The following is a 17,046-nucleotide window of genomic DNA, read 5'->3' as shown; positions in this document are numbered from 1 at the left end:
AGAGAATAGAAGTTCACATTTCTATTCTCATTTCAAGGATCCAACACTTTTCAACCAACATATCATACAAAATTTTAAATAATATATTATTTAAAATTAATAAAAATATTGCTAATTATTATTTTTTTTTATTTTTTATTTTAAAATTTGCGGTTAAATATTGTAGCCCATATTGATTAATAAAAAAATATTTCAATAATTTAAATTTCCGAACAGTGAGTCCGTGCCAAGCTTATCCTGCGCCTCCAGCGCTTGCAAGCGTCCGGATTGCTCGGAGCGAAACCGAAGCGAAGAGCTTCTATGTTCATCCTCGTCCCTCGTCTTCTCCTCTCTTTCTTCTCTCCGAAATCGCACGAATTAAGTTATTTCTCCTCTTAAAGAAATTAGGGTTTCTGGATTCGATTATCGGAACCTTGGATCTCCTCCGAACGACGAGATTAGGTACGTAGCTCGATAATCTTCGGGGACGTGGAAGGGATAGTGGTGGTGTTCGCCTGGCTCTCGAGCGAGGAGAGGCATCTCAAGCCGTATATAGATCTGTATTGGTCTCTCGGGTGGAGCTGCCTCATCTGCCATTCTGATTTCCTCACACTGTAAGACCTTATCCTTGCATTCTGGGTTCTTTCTTGGTTACATCCTCGTTCTTTTAGATTGGAATTGTTGGAGCCTGTTTGATATGCTGCATAACTGGAAAAGCATTCAAAAGATGAGCCTTATGTTTAATCATAGCTCTATAGATTATTTATGTAATAAAGTCGCAAACTTTAACCTGGTTATAAAAAATTTTGAAGTCATAACATAATGATATTTGTTTTGCGTTAGTTTTTTTTCCCCCCTCTCAAATATAAAAAGGTTAGAAATCCATCAGAGTATTACGGGTTCGAGACTTTGAGCCGTGCATGGATAGAACTTATAGAGAAGAATAATGAAATGTCACCATTGATGCCTTTGATTGAATTGGGGAGTTTCCACAGATAAATTATTTATGGTGTGCTTGCTGAAGTATGTTGAACTAAGATTCTATGTTTTATTTTTTTATCCCTTTCTTCATGTTTGATTTGTTCTGCTTTGAAGATTTTGCACCATCAATGATGGTGTGGAAGATTGCTCGTAGAATAGAATAGTTATAAGGTGCTCTTCTTATGTGCAAAGGACATTGTTGATCCGAAGTTGTGCCAGTGAGTTAGGTCAAACTGCACAATTTGGGTTGATTGGAGACTTTGTGTTTCCTCTGAATTTGAATATCCAGTCCATGTGCTTCTCAGAAAATTCATTTTGTGTACCAAAAACCTACATTGCAGAGCATGTGAGTGATGTTAATAGGGCTGTAATTTAGTGTGAAGTTTGGTCAACCTAAATAACTAGTAATGGTCCTAGAGAATACAAATCGGTGTAATGATGCAATCTTTATGCCACATTTTCAAAACATCTTTTTAAGATAGAATATCTTGTGGCAAATAGAAAATTGTTCTACATCAGGAGCTCTTCACTTAGTGTGCCAACTAACTGAACCCAAGACTTCTCCCTTTTATCTTTTAAATGAGAGCAGCTTAAGGATCAAGATGTGATCCAAAAGGTTTGTGAATGTTCTATGACCAGCTTTGAACTTACAATGAAGCCTCTGATTTAATGGCAATTCCTATCCAAAGCAACTTAGAGCAAAATACAAGCTTATTAAGAAATAAAAAATGCAAGCTGAGGAGTTGAGACCTTACCTTATTGGCAGGACAATGTAAGGACATAAACTAGGGAACAGTTGTTTGTCTACATTGATCGTAAAGTTTTCTGAATCATTAAAAAAGAAGAAGAAATAAACACTTATTCTTTCGTCTAGTTTCTTCTTGGAAATTCTTTTTTCACATAACTGATCTCGGAAAGTGAAAGCAAGAGCCTAATTTATGGTTTTTTGAATTTAATCTGTTTTGAGAATATCTCTGCAACTGACAAATGGTAGCTAGAAAGTCAACTATCTGACAATAGTTTACATCAGTGAAAGCCAGGGCACGGCTGTTGTGATTATATGCTAATATAATAAAAATGCAATTATTATTGAAGCTTTTAGTCAAATTTCTAATATATAATTCTTCTAAGTAAAAGAAAATCTCCTAATTTTGCAGATTGACAGTTTCAGCAGTTGAGTAATTTTATGTCTTGTGAACTATTCTCTGCAAGTGGTTAGGATGTTTAAATTAAATATTGTACTTTCACTTTTCTACCTTTGATGGTACAATCTCCATGTCATGAATTGTATGGTAAATTTTAAGCCTCACTTTAGGCAACAGAGTGGCTCTGAATGATTTCTTTTATTTACATTTAATTTCTCTATATGCCTATGCGATTCTTTGTACCACTGTAAGAATTGAATCTTTACTATTTCTAAAGGTCTATAATAAATACCTCAGAACTTTTTGAGCACATAACTTATGTATTTTTCCCTGAAAATGCCACATCACTAGCTTGCGGTGTTCTTAATGAGCTTGTTAGGGTTAGTACTGTTATGATGTAGCAAGTTCCATTGGATTATTTTCAAGGCATATTATCATGTGATTATACAAGATCTTTTATTGAATGAAAGAAACTCTAGTGATTATATGCTTTCTACAGTACTCAAAGCATTCTTCTTGGACTTGGAATAAATTGCAGTCTATTTCTTGGATGAGCTTTCCCAGAATTTGCATCATATAATCATACCATTTAACCTGGATTGAATTAAGTTTTGGCCCAGCCAAATGACCTGATTGGTGAGCCTTGCCCATTTGAATCCCTAAGGCCATCTAGCTCTAACAGAAATTGACATCAACTGGTTGGATTATAATTTGTTTTCATCTCTTGTGCACTGCTGGAGAAACAGGAAGTGAAGAATAGGCCATTGCCTATTGTACTCGTGGCTTTTTCTGGAGGTTCAAAAGGTTGCATGTACAAGGTTGTTCAGGTATATACTTTGGTGCTGGATACGACCCAATAGTGTGCTTTATGTTTAACTTTAGTTTATGTCTTCTAGTTCTTATTCTTTTGATCTCCTCTTCCAGTTGCTTTATGGAAAATGTGATGGACATCTCAGTCTGGTTTGCTCATTTACATTTAGATGCAAATCCAATTGCTTGTTGTTACATAATATTTGCAATGCTGGGCATGCACAAAACATGTCTTTTTGAAAAAAATAGAAAAAGGGGCATATTAGACAGGATTTGAGGAGAAAGATGGATGGGTTAGGTCCCTTGTTTCTCCTCTCTCTTTTTCCCATAGGGAGCCGATGAGACTCAAAATCCCAAAATAGTATTCCTCATGCCTTCATAAATTCCCATGTTCGATTTTATGGTGATGCAAAGAGTTCAGATACGAAGGATTCGGCATGTTGAATCTGGATACAAAAGCCTTTCCCTCTCAAATAGAAGAAGAGAGATGAAAGTCTTGTGTGCATATTAATGAAATTGAAGATTGTAAAGGTTAATTGATCTATATATTCATGCCTTCACAGTATCTTCTGCATATATGATAGAGAGCCTGCTGAAATAAATGGTTTGAAGAACTTAGTCACCATAAATTTCATCTGAGTTGGTGATTATTCAGTTATCATTTTATGGCCATTAGACCTCTACTCTGCTCGTTGATGCAGTTGAAGTTGGAGGTGCTGTTGTCTCTGTAGATTATCCCTTCCATATTTTTTGTGTTGATTATAGGGAATCGATGATTCTGCAGGACTTGTTTGTGCTTGTCAAGATTGCCCATTACTACAGGAACAGAAATACAGGCATTACTTATTTTAGTTGTACTTTTAATAACTTCATGATATTCTTGATTTATAAATTATTTTTCTCCCGAAGGATGAATATCAGCTTGTAAGAGACTGCATTTGTGGACAAATATATGATTCAAGTCCTGTAGACTTTACCAGTGATGTGGGCACTCATTATTTCCTTCATCCTATTGTTCTAAAAATGTCTCGCCCACCAAGAGTTGTATCATGGATGGCAAAAGCCCTGGCATCTGTAAGTTTTAATTAGTGGTGATGTATCATTGAATGGACAAGGAAAATAGTTACTCGATGGAATCCACAGAATTTCCAAAGCAATGATACTTTTGTAGATGCAATTGCTGTGATTAGTCACTGGAGATGCATCAAATAATTTAACAGAATATTTTATCGATACATGTTACAATAAACTAAAAGCAATGCAAATTTGCTTGCATGAATGATGGCTGCATTATTTTCATATATGAACTAGTATCAACTCTGATAGGATTTGTTTGCTTTAAGCAATATCCATCAATTCCTCTGTTATCCAAAATTTGAATGTCATTGATATATTTTGTTTTACCTTCAACACATTACAAGTATCACCAAGCTGAGTACAAGGATGCTGTGTCTGAGATGCTTGTTGGACTAGCTATAACCTATTGCGAGAGAAGGCAACTAAATGGTGAAACACTGGGCAATGGAGGTGCCTGCAACAAGATATCAGAGTCAGTTTGCAGTCTTCATGAAGCAGCAGTGTGCTCGAGTGAAACTCTTAGAAGGGCAGCAAATGACCCCGGCGATCAATTCTTATTGCCCAGCCCAACGGAGCCTAATGAAACTAAAGGCGCTATATCTTTGCTCAACAAGAAAAAAGTGGAGTTGTTCCATTTCCTTAGCATCCATCTCCATGGGATTCTGGGCCAAATTCTTTATGATGTGTGTGTTCCTAAGAACATCGAAGGTTGGGACATAAAGCCAGTGTTGTCCATCGATGGAAGGCAGATGCATGCTTCTGCGTGCAGGCATAACTCTTTCAATCCTATCAGATACATACGCCGCTGTAGATTGTAGGGTGGAAACTCTGATGAATCTGGATGTGAATATTGACCACTAATGATGCTCGGCCTCTGATCCGGGGACTTGCATGACAATTGGGCTTTAAAGGGATTCCGATTGTTATGACTTATTCTCGACACATCCAATGGCTGTCATGAATACCAAGTTTCCTGAGAACCAACTTCCCGGAGTTTGAAAGATCACAGGTTTTTCTCATTTTTACCTTGTGACCATGGTTCTTTAGTTATTTTGAAGCTCCTAACCATGGCGATGCTGTCGTAAAATTTTCTTGCTAAAGATAGAATATGCTTCTTGTACTGCTGACAACTTTTGCTGAACAGCCCTTGCACTTGTAATAAATCTTACTCCTTAGATGCTTCTTTCTCGTTAGCAATTTTTTTCGAAGTTCCAAGAACGAAAAATAGGAGATGATTGTTGGACTTTAGGATTATGTGTTACAAGGTCTGCCGAATTGGGCTGTACCATCCGATTCAAGTAGTACCAGAAATCGGATCGATTCGCTCTATAAAAATGGTTCCGAATCCCTATGGGCTGGAACCTTAATAGCATTGGCCGAAGCCGGTCATTTTTGTACCGAAATCGGATTGAACTGAACAGTTCTGTACGGTCCGATGCGGACTCGGTGCGAATCGGTCAATTTGTACCGAGTCAAGGTGCACTGTGGCAATAATACCACAGCGCGGGCGCTGACTTTAAAAGCCCAATGCTACTAAAGGAAAAGACCCGAGAAAGCCTTCCTAATGGTCAGTCCACACAATGCCAAAGCTTTTTTTTTTCAAAAAATCTACAAACAACACTCAATCCGATTATATTGATGATCCGGATATCTACAAAAGATATGGTCACTCGATCCCATTTTAGATATCAGTATGTATGTTGGACTTTAAAAGTACATAATTGATTGTATCTTGATTTGGAGATATTTTATTTTATGATTTGTATTATTTTAAAGCAATAAACTGCATCATATAGGATAAACAAGGACCATAGAAATATCAAAAAACATCAAAAAAATATAGCATTAAACTTAAATTCATAAAAAAAATTCGAAAAGGAAGAGAATTATATAAAAAAAAGGTGTGCTAGTCCGTGAACCAGCACGCCCTACCAGTTTGGTTGGTTCAGTTCGGCCCAAACTGGTACCAAACCATACTGGACACCGACCGATATGAGTCCTGATATCTGTTTGGCGGACCTTGGTGTGTCACATTACTTGCTGCAATTCTTAGCAACATGGCTGCCACCATCTGTAATTTGTGAGGAAGCCTTGTGTGCAGAAATTTCTCGGCTCAAACTTATGCAAATCTGGACACGCTACTCGTACAACAATCAGTGCGCTCCAGGCCCTGGTTAGCTTGGTAGGTGCTTTCTTGTAGCTTTGAAGGGCCTGCGAGCGGCAGCGAACATCTTTACCAAATCTCTTGGAAGGATTTAAAGAACGCACAAGAATGGAGAAATCAAATGGGTTAGGATGAGGTCCTAATCTTGTCTCACTGGGAGGCTTCTTCATTGTCACCTCTCTCTTCCATATTCTAGTTCTCAGATTCTAATTATACCGAAACATATATATGTCACATAAATCAGACTGTGGGTAAGTCGAACGTACTGCCTTTTTAAGATACCCACTTGAGTGGAACCAATAAGCTTCACCTTTACTCCCTTTTCTTTTCTGTTCTGGCATGATGACTAATGATTAGATCATTACAATTTGCACAACGTTGTTATTTTTTTTCTTTTTCTTTTTTTTTTTGGGGAACATAAAGGCCATTAAATCGGAATTACTACTAATTTATATGAAAGCTTGAGAGAAAAATGCATGCCTCTCCCTAGTATGAGCCAATTGCTACGTGCGAACTGAGAAGGCTACTAAAGATTAGTCGCAAAGAACGGGCTTACGACAGGATCAGGTGGAGCTTTCTTCAGCAGGCGTTGGAGGCTTACGGCTTCCCCAGGCAGTGGATCGGCTGGGTTATGGGGTGTGTTCGGAGGCCAAAGTTCTCTATCTTGGTCAACGGCACACCGTCACCTTACTTTGAGTCCTCCATAGAGCTACGGCAGGGATGTCCTTTATCCCCTTACTTGTTTATTATTTGTGCTGATATCTTATCTCGGTCTTTGCAGAGAGTATGCGCCAGCCGTGAGTTGGAGGCCTATACCCCAGCCACGGGGGCTCGCCCTATCACACATTTACTTTTTGCTGACGACTGTCTTCTCTTGGCCAGGGCACGGACTACAGAGGCTCGGGTCCTTCGCAGGGTGGTGGCGGCATACTGCGCGGCGTCCGGACAGAGAGTGAACTTCTCCAAATCCACCATCTCCTTCAGCCCCAGCACAGAGAGCGGAGTCAGACAGGAGATCAGAGGGATCCTCCAGATACCGGAGCAGGAGGGGATGCTTACCTACCTAGGCGTGCCTATCACTGGCCGGCGACTGCGGGTGGCAGAGTACTCCGGGTTGGTATAGCGAGTCCAGAGCAGGCTGGAGGGATGGAGGGCGTCCTCATTATCCATGATGGGGAGAGTGACACTGGTCAGGGCAGTGCTGGGATCTCTACCGGTTTACCTCATGGCCAACACAGTGGTTCCCAAGACGATCCTGTTACGGATCGAGCGCCTTCTTAGGGATTTCCTGTGGGGGTCATATGGTGGAGGTCACGGAGTGCACCTGGTTGCCTGGGAGCAGGTCTGCCGCCCCACTAGTGAGGGCGGTCTGGGAGTGCAGTCCCTTATTGAGAGGCGCGAGGCTTTCATTACCCGGCATGCGGCTCGGTTCATCTTAGAGCCACACGGCCTCTGGAGTCAGGTGATGGCAGCTAGATATGGCCGAGGGGTTTCAGGGGTGGCACAGCGGGGCCGCCGAGCATCCTTCATGTGGCGTGAGATCGGGAGGCACCTGTCGTCAGTATCGGCACATATCAGGGTTCTGATTGGCGACGGCCGGAGTATTGAGGTGGCTAGCGACTCATGGGTGGACTCCTTGGCCCTGAGCCGCTGGCCAACTATGTTTGACACAGAGGCAGTTGAGGGATTACGGGTGTGCGATCTCTTTGTACCAGGAGGGGCAGTATGGGATGAGGCCAGACTCAGGCTATTGTTCGGGGTACACCTAGCTGCGAGGATTCGATCCCTCCCATTACCAGGATGTGGGGGGCCAGACGCCAGGGTGTGGGGCACCTCGAGCCAGGCCAGTGTCAGGTTGAGAGACATCACGCGCGCCATTCAGTCAGGGTATGAGCCGGGGCCGGACTGCACTTGGATTTGGAGGTCCGAACTTCATCCGAGGGTTGCTCTCTTTCTATGGAAGGTGTTCTGGAACCGACTTCCTACGAGAGCAGAGCTGAGCAGGCGAGGTTGGGGGGTCCCTGCTGAGTGCGGGACGTGCGGAGTTGAGGAGTCAGCGGACCATGTGCTCTTCCAGTGCACATGGGCGCGGACGACATGGCAGTGGGCTGGGACCCCGCGGGGGGCTCGGAGTGAGCGGCTACAGTTTCTCAGGGTGACACGGCAGTGGTTAGCCAGTTCACGGACCCGTGAGGAGGGCATTAGAGCTACTTGCACAGCGCTTCAGATCTGGCTGGCAAGGAATGCCCGCACTCTCGGTGAGCGCAGGGTGTCACCGAGGTTTGTGGTAGAGCTTGCTAGAGCACAGGCCTTGGAGATCAGACCTGGCCTCTCTACAGATAGACCTTTAACAGCTCGGGACACCTGGGGTTCCCCCCTGCCTCGGCAGCTTCCCAGTTGGTGTTTTTCACCTGGGAGCCCCCACCCCTGAGCTTCCTCAAGGTCAACTTCGATGGGTCGGTTCTGGATGGCGGCACGCGGGGTGGTGCAGGCTTTGTCATACGGGGCCCACACTCCAGGGTAGTGGCCGCAGGTGGATGTCAGTTGTTCGACACATCGGTGCCTGGAGCAGAGTTGCACGCCGCCTGGGCAGGCCTTCGACATGCGAGGGCAGTACTGCGGGCCAGCTCGATTATTTTGGAGGGGGACTCGGTCACTGTTGTCCGATGGATACAGAGGGGATTGGGGGGTGAGACCATAGACCACCCCTTGATTCGCGATATTGTGATGATGAGTCAGGGAGGGGCCACTTTGGCCAAACATGTATTCAGGGAGGCCAATGGGGCAGCCGATTGGGTGGCTGGCCATGTGGCCCACCACTCGGGGTATGCCCTCTGGGCAGGGGAGGCGGAGTTGCCATTGGCACTCCGTGAGGTCTTGTATTTTGGCTTTATTGGGTGTATTCGTACCCGCACTGTATGAAGCACCCGTTTTCAGCAAAAAAAAAAAAAGATTAGTCGCAAAAAAATCATACTAAATAAAAAAAATAATTGACAGAAAGACATCCAGCCTTGGGCAGCTTCCCACAGTCCCACCTACCTACATTCTAGCATTTTAGAGAAAGGATGAGGTGGGTTTGGTAATCTTAGAAAAATAAAGATTCAAATGTTTTTTTTATGATAAAAAATCCAAATATTCATGCCTATACTTGCATTTGGATTGCCTCTTTTCCCTCAAGTTCTAATGGCCAATCACTCAAGTTCTATGGCTCGGCTCAATTAATTCATTCTCATGCCGTGTTACAACATACTGATGCTATTGGCTGTATTTATTCTAAATTATGTAATTATATTATTAAAAAAAAATCAAATATTGCATCAGGTGCTTGTTTCTCTAATCATCGTTGATTTGGTGCACCTCCACCACCATAAAACTAAATGCAACCAACCTAAGGGCCAAGGGAGAGACATGGGAAAGAATACGAACAAGCTTTCGTCGTCAAAACCTTTATATATTCCCTTGACTCGTACCTCACAAGCAGCACAAACCATCATAACGTTATCCTTTTTGATCCACAAAAAAAAAATCGTGATTAAAAGGGTGACGTACGTGGAACGTGTCCATTGGTCCATCATGCTGTTTTGCTCCCTTCATGGTCATCTCATCCTCTTTTTCCAGAAAAATAGCGGTAAGATTCCAGACCGGCGCGAGCAATGCCAAATTACTATTCATAGTAAACAGTGCCGTTAGGAACGAGGAATGGACAAAAATAACGGCCGTCACAAAATAGTAACGACCATTTTGAAACCTACTCTTCCTCTCGCTGCGCTCCAGCTGTCGCTCTCGTTTTATGACGGTTTTCCGATGGGGATGGCTTCTTCTTCGCCGATCCGCTGGGTGACGGCGAACTTCGCGGAAGGGTGCAGCGAACCGCAAGGATCACCCACGTGTCTTCGCTATAAATATTCAAAGTAATTTAAAAGTATAGTCCAAACCTAGGATCAGTGCCGGCCCGGCTCATGGAAGGCCCCCGCCCCGCTCTGCGTATGGACTCGAGGCGAGTATTTTTTTTTTTTTTTGAGCTTTCACATCCGAAAGCTGGCAAAGTAGCAGGGTGACGAGCGATGGCTACGCTGCTGGCCCGCTACAGTGCATCTCCAATCCCCATCTCCCCGACGAAGCAACGGCTACGCTGCTGAGACAGGCTACGGCTGGGCGACGAGCATGGCTACTGTGAGGACCCGTGCGGGCGTGTGTTTAATCCCACATCGGTTATTTGCTGGGTAGATCTTGGGTACTTATACAGGATAAGGAACCCAAATAATACCTTCCGGCTAGCCATTTTGGGTGAGGTCCTGGGTTGTTACAAATGGTATCAGAGCGAACCCGGCCCATAACTTATGTGGAATAGGGGACACTGCAGCACGGATCCATTGGGATTGACCACGGACCGATCGTGGTGTTTGTGATTAGATTTGAATGGATTTGAACCCTTAGCCTGACGAGGACGTCAGGGCTTGAACGGGGGGAGTATGTGGGGACCCGTGCGGGCGTGTGTTTAACCCACATCGGTTATTTGCTGGGTAGATCTTGCGTACTTATACAGGATCAAGGAACCCAAATAATACCTTCCGGCTAGCCATTTTGGGTGAGGTCCTGGGTTGTTACAGCTACGAGCTTACGATAGCTGAGACAGGCAACGGTCCTCCCCCTTCTCTCCGACTCTCCCCCCTTCTCTGCTGGTGCTTTTTTTTTTGGCTAAACGACAGAACCCTTCAAAGCAAAAAAAAAAAAGAGCATACCTTCCGTTCTCCTCTCCGGCTCTCCCCCCAGTGCTTCTTCACTACAGTTCTTCGGCCCTTCCCTAGTTCTCTTCTCTGCCGGCAGCCGGGAGGCTCGACCGTCGACGGCTTGAGGCTCGACCGCCCCTGCTTCGGATTCCGGAGTCCGGATCTCCTCTCCAGCTCTGCTCGCCATCCTTGGCTCCTCCGACGTCCGGCCTTCGGCCCCTCGGCTCTGCTCTAGCCTCTAAACTTCCAAAGGCCACCGTCCTCCTCCTTCAGCTCCAAGAAGGCAAGAACCCGACGACGGCGTCACGGCGGCGAGTGGCGAGCCGGCGGCCGGATCTCCTCTCTAGACTCTAGCTTCGACCTTCGGGCTCCGCCGCTCCGCGGCTCCGGCCTCGTCGGCTCCTCCGTTAGCATCCCCATTCCCAAATCCCAATTCCTAAAGGCCAAATCCCAGGCAGTGCCGCAGACCGTAGTGGTGAGTTTTCTATTGACTAATCACTATTCACTAATTACTATTTCACATGGAAGTATTTGTTGATTGTTATTTTATTATCTAATAGTTCTGTGATCACTAAACAATTGTATATAAAGAGGATTTCTTTCATATACCGTTGTTATTGGCTTATTGCATTTAATGTTATCCAATAATAAAAAAAGCCAAGGAAATATATGGCCAACTGATTAATTTTTTGGTCCAATTAATTTTGATTTAGTCAAGTAAGAGACGCTACAATTATTTTTTTTAGTTTAATTGTAGGTTGATTGTGATTTCGGCGGTCGACCTCTTCTCCCTGTCAAGTTCGGCACTACTTGTCGGGACCTGAGTTTGTTTTTTTTTGACACAATCAAATTTTATCATTTTCAACTTTTTTTATATCTTAATTTATTTGCAGTGTTTTTTTAATTGATTTGTTTGATAATATTATTTTTAGATTAAAATGTCTAATAGAAAATATGAATGTAGGTATGAAAAACTCAAAAAGAAAAGAAAAATTGAAAAACTCATTCAATCTCAAAAAGGAGCTCTAGATAGATTTGTTGTCACAAACAAAGAAAACACCACATCAAATTCAACTCAAGAATTAACAACAGAGCATGCACCCGAAATAGAGTTAGAAAATGACATAAAAAGAACGAAACAAAATGAAATGGACAACCAAATTTGATTAGTAATTTTGCATCTTAAAAAGCTAGACGAGTTATTTTTAAATAAAATTTTAAAATATTTTACACTTATTAAAATTTTTTCATCATTTTTTTAAAAAAAGGTCTCTCCTTGTGAGTTCGCCTTAGGCCCCCAAATGTTTTGGGCCGCCCCTGCCTAGGATGTTACTGTCGGGAGAGTGGAAGCATAAATTAGTGTAAGATAGGTTAGTGTTAAGGCCATAAGGATCTATTTAGGTGGGGTAATCCGAAAATTTCTAAAAATTATTTTTTTAAAAAATAAATTTTATTATATCTAGTAATGAAAAAATTATTTTCGAAAAATAATGCCGGAAAAAATACTATATTTGGTTAGAAAAAATTTTATATAAAATATTATAAAACTTTTAACAATATTTTTAATATAAATAATTTAAGTAATAATAATTTTTTTCAGTTTATTTATTGGTCATTTATAACGTACTTATATGATGAAGACCGTCAGTATAAACTATTTCAAATATTAAAATATACCTATAAATATTTTTTAAATTAATTATATATACTAAAAATTATAATTTTTATTATAATTTTAAACTTTCCATCTTCTTATTGAGTAAATATGGTTAAGCATAACTACACCGTTAATTGTTAATTTTGAAAAAAAATAAATTATTAGATAGAAAAATGATAATTTGGATTGCCCTGAAATTGGTAATATTAAAAAAGTAACATCTGCGGGCTTTAAAAAAAACAAATTATTTTTATCAAGCAAAAACAATCACAAATTACCAATGTTCAATAATCTGGTGTAGAAAAAATATTATTTCTTGGTACTATGTATTTTAATTTTTTTTAGTAAAATAGATATGAAATTTATCATTTATTTTATTATTATTTTTTTTAAACGTATTGTAAGATTTATTTTTTCATATTAGCTTACCTTTTTTTTGATTTTTTTTATTGTAGAACTACTTTACATCAAAATTAGGGGACCCTTTTGGGTGCGTTGTCATGTCAAATGCATTGTTTATGAGCACCGTATGGTACTATGCTTGGGTGTGAGGCACTTGTTTCAGCTGAGAGGGTCATCTCTGCAGGCCGGCGGTCACGAAGCTGGCGTTTTAGTGGCCGGCACCGGACGGAGCGCGACGTGCGCGAGATTTCGGGGCGGAAGGGACGGGAAAATCGGAAGCGAGATTTACGCGGTTGCGTCCGCGGCGCTCCACTTGGAAGTCAAGGATTAGGCAGCTGGATATCTACGTGCGCGAGCCCCACACCTCCTGTGGGCCCACTTGCCGGCTTCTGCTACTACTTGATAATTTCACTCCAGCATTTTCCTCTCCCCCTTTTTTTTTTAACATGATACAGATGTATCTTTGATAACCAATATAGATTATTTAAAAAAAAAAATTATATAGTACTTAAATTTTAAATTTTTAATTTGAAAAAAAATAAATATTTCACATATTTTTGCCAACCGAAGTACTTTTCAATTCCTTTCGATTTAAAACGCAATTATTTTGTAATGATGGATGATTAAGCAAGATGGGACATCTATTTGTCATCTTGCATCATTGCGAGATATATATAAATAGAAATATTGGTGAGTAGAGCCACAATCGGCCATCATAATTAGCATAAGGGTGGACCTTATAATTGCTATTGTATCAATAATTTGGTAACAAAAAATAATGATCGATAACAAAATAACAATCCTACTTTGCTATTTGAAAAATCACTACATATAGATTGTTATGTTTTCTTCGGATCACTAACTTATTCTAAATAAAAGTAAAAAAAAAAACTTCATAGTGTAAATAATGAAGAGATAAAATACAAATCAATAATTATGATCATGCTCATCATAATTAAATAATAGATAATAAAATGGCTGCGACATAAATTCCATAATGTATATTTAAAATCTAAAATCATTATAGTGGTCCTTCTAACATCACATTAGTTATATCACCGAGACGCTTTATGAATACATATATCTATATATACATATATACACACATGTCTATATATATACACACACGTATGTATATGTATACAATAGTCGTGTCTTTAAATTCTTATAATCTTGTTGTTTGCTTCTTAACATGCATGTTGGGGGCAGTGCCGGCTCGAGCCTTAGGCGACCGAGGCGGTCGCCTAAGGCCCCCGGCCCAGGGAAGGCCCCCACCGAGGCACCGACGGCCACGTTTTTTTTATTGTTTAATAGGGAGTGGGCGACGAACGACGGATGTGAAAGGCACTGGGGCCTGGGGCTGGGCAGTGGCAGGTGGCGTCTGGCAGACGGCTGAGACGGTGAGGAGACTGGGCGACAGCTACGAGCTCCACCCGTACGCTGCTACAGTGCGTCTCTTCAGCGTCTCCTCCTCCGGACCTCCTCCTCCGCTTTTGTCCGTGCTGCCTGCCTGCCTCCTCCTCGGCTCCGAGGTCTGAGCTCCGGCCTCCTCAGCTCCGGCCTCCGGCCTCCCGTCCTCTCCTCTCCAGCTCTCCTCGCCGAGTCGCCGTCCTCGACTCCTCCGACCTCCGGCCTCCGGGCTCCGCGGCGACCGAGGCCTCCCGGCTCTCGACTCCCGACTTTCGACCTCCGACCTCCGACCTCTGGGCTCCGCGGCGACCGAGGCCTCCCGGCTCTCCTCGCCGTCCTCGGCAGTCGGCTCCTCCGACAGTCCGTCTCCGAGTCTTCGACCTCCTCCCGGCCCAGGGAAGGCCCCCACCCACGATCACGGCCTCACGGGTCGGTTGACTCGGTTCCCACAGCCATAGGCCACAGTCCCACACTCCCACTTCACGGGTCGGCTGGCCCAGTTCCTACTGATCCCATTCCCAGGCTGGCCCAGTTTCCTTTTTTATTATTTTTAAATAAAAATTTTTAATATTTTTTATACTTATTAAAAAAATTATTATTAAAATAATAATAAAAAAGGCCTCTTCTAATGAGTTCGCCTAAGGCCTCCAAATGTATTGGGCCGCCCCTGATTGGGGGTTGCTATTTATAACATGACGAACTGATCCGATATACATAGCAATTGAACTAGTTTATTAAATGAATCGGGCTCATATTTAGAGCTCCAAACCATTTAATAATCATATTAGGTTAGGTTTACCTATTTATAATTGAGTTACCTTTATAGATCACTACCGGCCTGCTTTCATAAAGAAGCATGCATGTTTAATTATATAGTCAGTTTATTGAATGGATCAAAGCATTGATTTCCAATCTATTTGCTAAATATATAAGATTTAATAGGTAATTTTTAGCTAGTACTTATGCCCGAACTTGTCCCAAGTTTAACCTGATGAATCTTTTGCTAAACTTATACACTTGTCTCCAATCTTCACTTGTTAGCGTTGTGCCGTTGCCTATGATAATTGGTATGTTCCTTCTTTTTTTTTTTACTCCTTTTTCTTCGAGAAATTATTAGACAAATCAAACCTACTGTAGATCTAGAAATGAAATTATTTTCATTTTATTTATTTATTTATTTGTGGAATAGCTACATTAGCTTGGATGATTTCATCCTAAATTTATGATGGATCTCTGGTCACCACTCACCATCTAATAATTTATCCTTACCCTCTGTCAGGAAGGACAGTAGGACGGTGGGTCAACATGTCAGTTGTCTAAAAAAGATAAGGAGAGAGAATATGAACGTTTATTTTATCCTTTTTAGACTATGTCGCCGGGGGTTGACTCGGTCTTCTCGGACCAGCTAGTTTCCATGCTTATCATGCTTGACAACAATAAGTTGATAGATTGCACCAATTTTTCTTTTTTTTTTTAATATCCAGCAAGATGACGTGGAACATGGAGGAAAGAAAGCGATGGTGCTTCGTTATCCAACAACCAACTTGCGTGGCCATCGGCCACATCTTACATGGATCCCTGTCACCCATAATGTCGTACCACTAAAATGACACAAACGCATTATGGGACGTACGAAGTTACGCCTTTGTCGATGGACTGTTTCTACCCTTTTTTTTCATATTTGATGGATTCCAAATTAAATACGTGCCAACGCAGCTGAGGTGGTGGAATTGGGCCTTAATCGTTTATCGACTGAGGCGTCGGTTAAATTGTGAAGACCGAATGCTTTTTGTTCGGATGCATAGTTTGAAAGAATTTATTATTGATCTACTGGTAGACTCAATGATGCTAAATGTGATGTACTCATACTGTGGATAACCATATTGGAGTTCAGAAGGATAACAAGCCAGACCTACGGATGGAAAGAATATAAGTAAAACCGGTCGGTGTGCCCACAACACGATCATTTTTACCTGCATCAAATATTTTTTTGGCAGGGCGGAGGTCCACTGCTGTATGGGGTGGACTTGTCCATTTTTCCTACTTTTCTTTTTTTTTTCAAAAAAATAAAAAAAAGACGTGCCAACAAAACACATTTAAGACTTGACAAGGACTTCGACACCACAATCACTTGATGGCGACCACCCTCGTCAGAAAACGCGTGATGCATGTATTAGCGTCGTTGAACTCAGTCTGCGGCTCCTTGTGACGGTACGTCGAACCCCTTCCGTGCAGTAACAACAAGCATGCTTCCAGTACCATTTGCATTTCCCACTGCGATAGAACAAATATCACAAAAATAGATGGCTACCAAATAAAACAAATAATTCATCATATACTGTACCAAGCCACCAACTTGATAGTTGTTTGTCTCCGTAAATGAATGTTGTGGCAACTATTTAGTACTGTGCTGCTTTCTCTGATACAAAATGAGCATTGCACAGAACTTTGAGTCAATTAAAATTAGAATAAATATCTTCTAGAATTTCTAGAATCTTGGTATTAATCAACAAAATTTAGACATAGCCTTATTGGTAATAAAGCACATAAAATACATCTTTAAGAAAAATATAAATATAAAATTTTAAATTATAATATATGTAAATTGTAAAAAAAATATTAATAATGAATTGTTGTGGAAGAAATCTGACAAAATATATAATCATACCAGGATAAAATATTTTTAATTCA

At 41.5% G+C, this 17,046-nt stretch overlaps 1 protein-coding gene across 7 annotated transcripts; it reads left to right on the top strand.

Moving 5' to 3' along the window:
- The first annotated feature begins 201 nt into the window (after positions 1-201).
- Positions 202-5,185, top strand: LOC103712536. 7 transcript variants are annotated; one of them, XR_005515118.1, is made up of 3 exons: positions 202-593; positions 2,644-2,932; positions 3,030-5,185. XR_005515118.1 is itself a non-coding variant. In XM_026806710.2 (3 exons), exons 2-3 carry the CDS (start codon positions 2,915-2,917, stop codon positions 4,808-4,810), a joined length of 492 nt encoding a protein of 163 aa, XP_026662511.1. In that variant the 5' UTR covers positions 214-593; positions 2,852-2,914; the 3' UTR covers positions 4,811-5,185. The 7 variants fall into 7 exon arrangements, 1 of the variants encoding a protein (XP_026662511.1); XR_003386678.2 differs by having other exon boundaries at positions 204-593; positions 2,644-2,741; positions 2,852-5,185; XR_003386679.2 differs by having other exon boundaries at positions 211-593; positions 2,852-2,932; positions 3,700-5,185.
- The last annotated feature ends 11,861 nt before the right edge of the window (positions 5,186-17,046 follow it).

Source organism: Phoenix dactylifera, chromosome 15 (genome assembly GCF_009389715.1).
Source record: "Phoenix dactylifera cultivar Barhee BC4 chromosome 15, palm_55x_up_171113_PBpolish2nd_filt_p, whole genome shotgun sequence".
NCBI lineage: Eukaryota > Viridiplantae > Streptophyta > Magnoliopsida > Arecales > Arecaceae > Phoenix > Phoenix dactylifera.
Note: the sequence above shows the minus strand (reverse complement) of the source record. Positions and strands in the feature narration are given on the sequence as shown.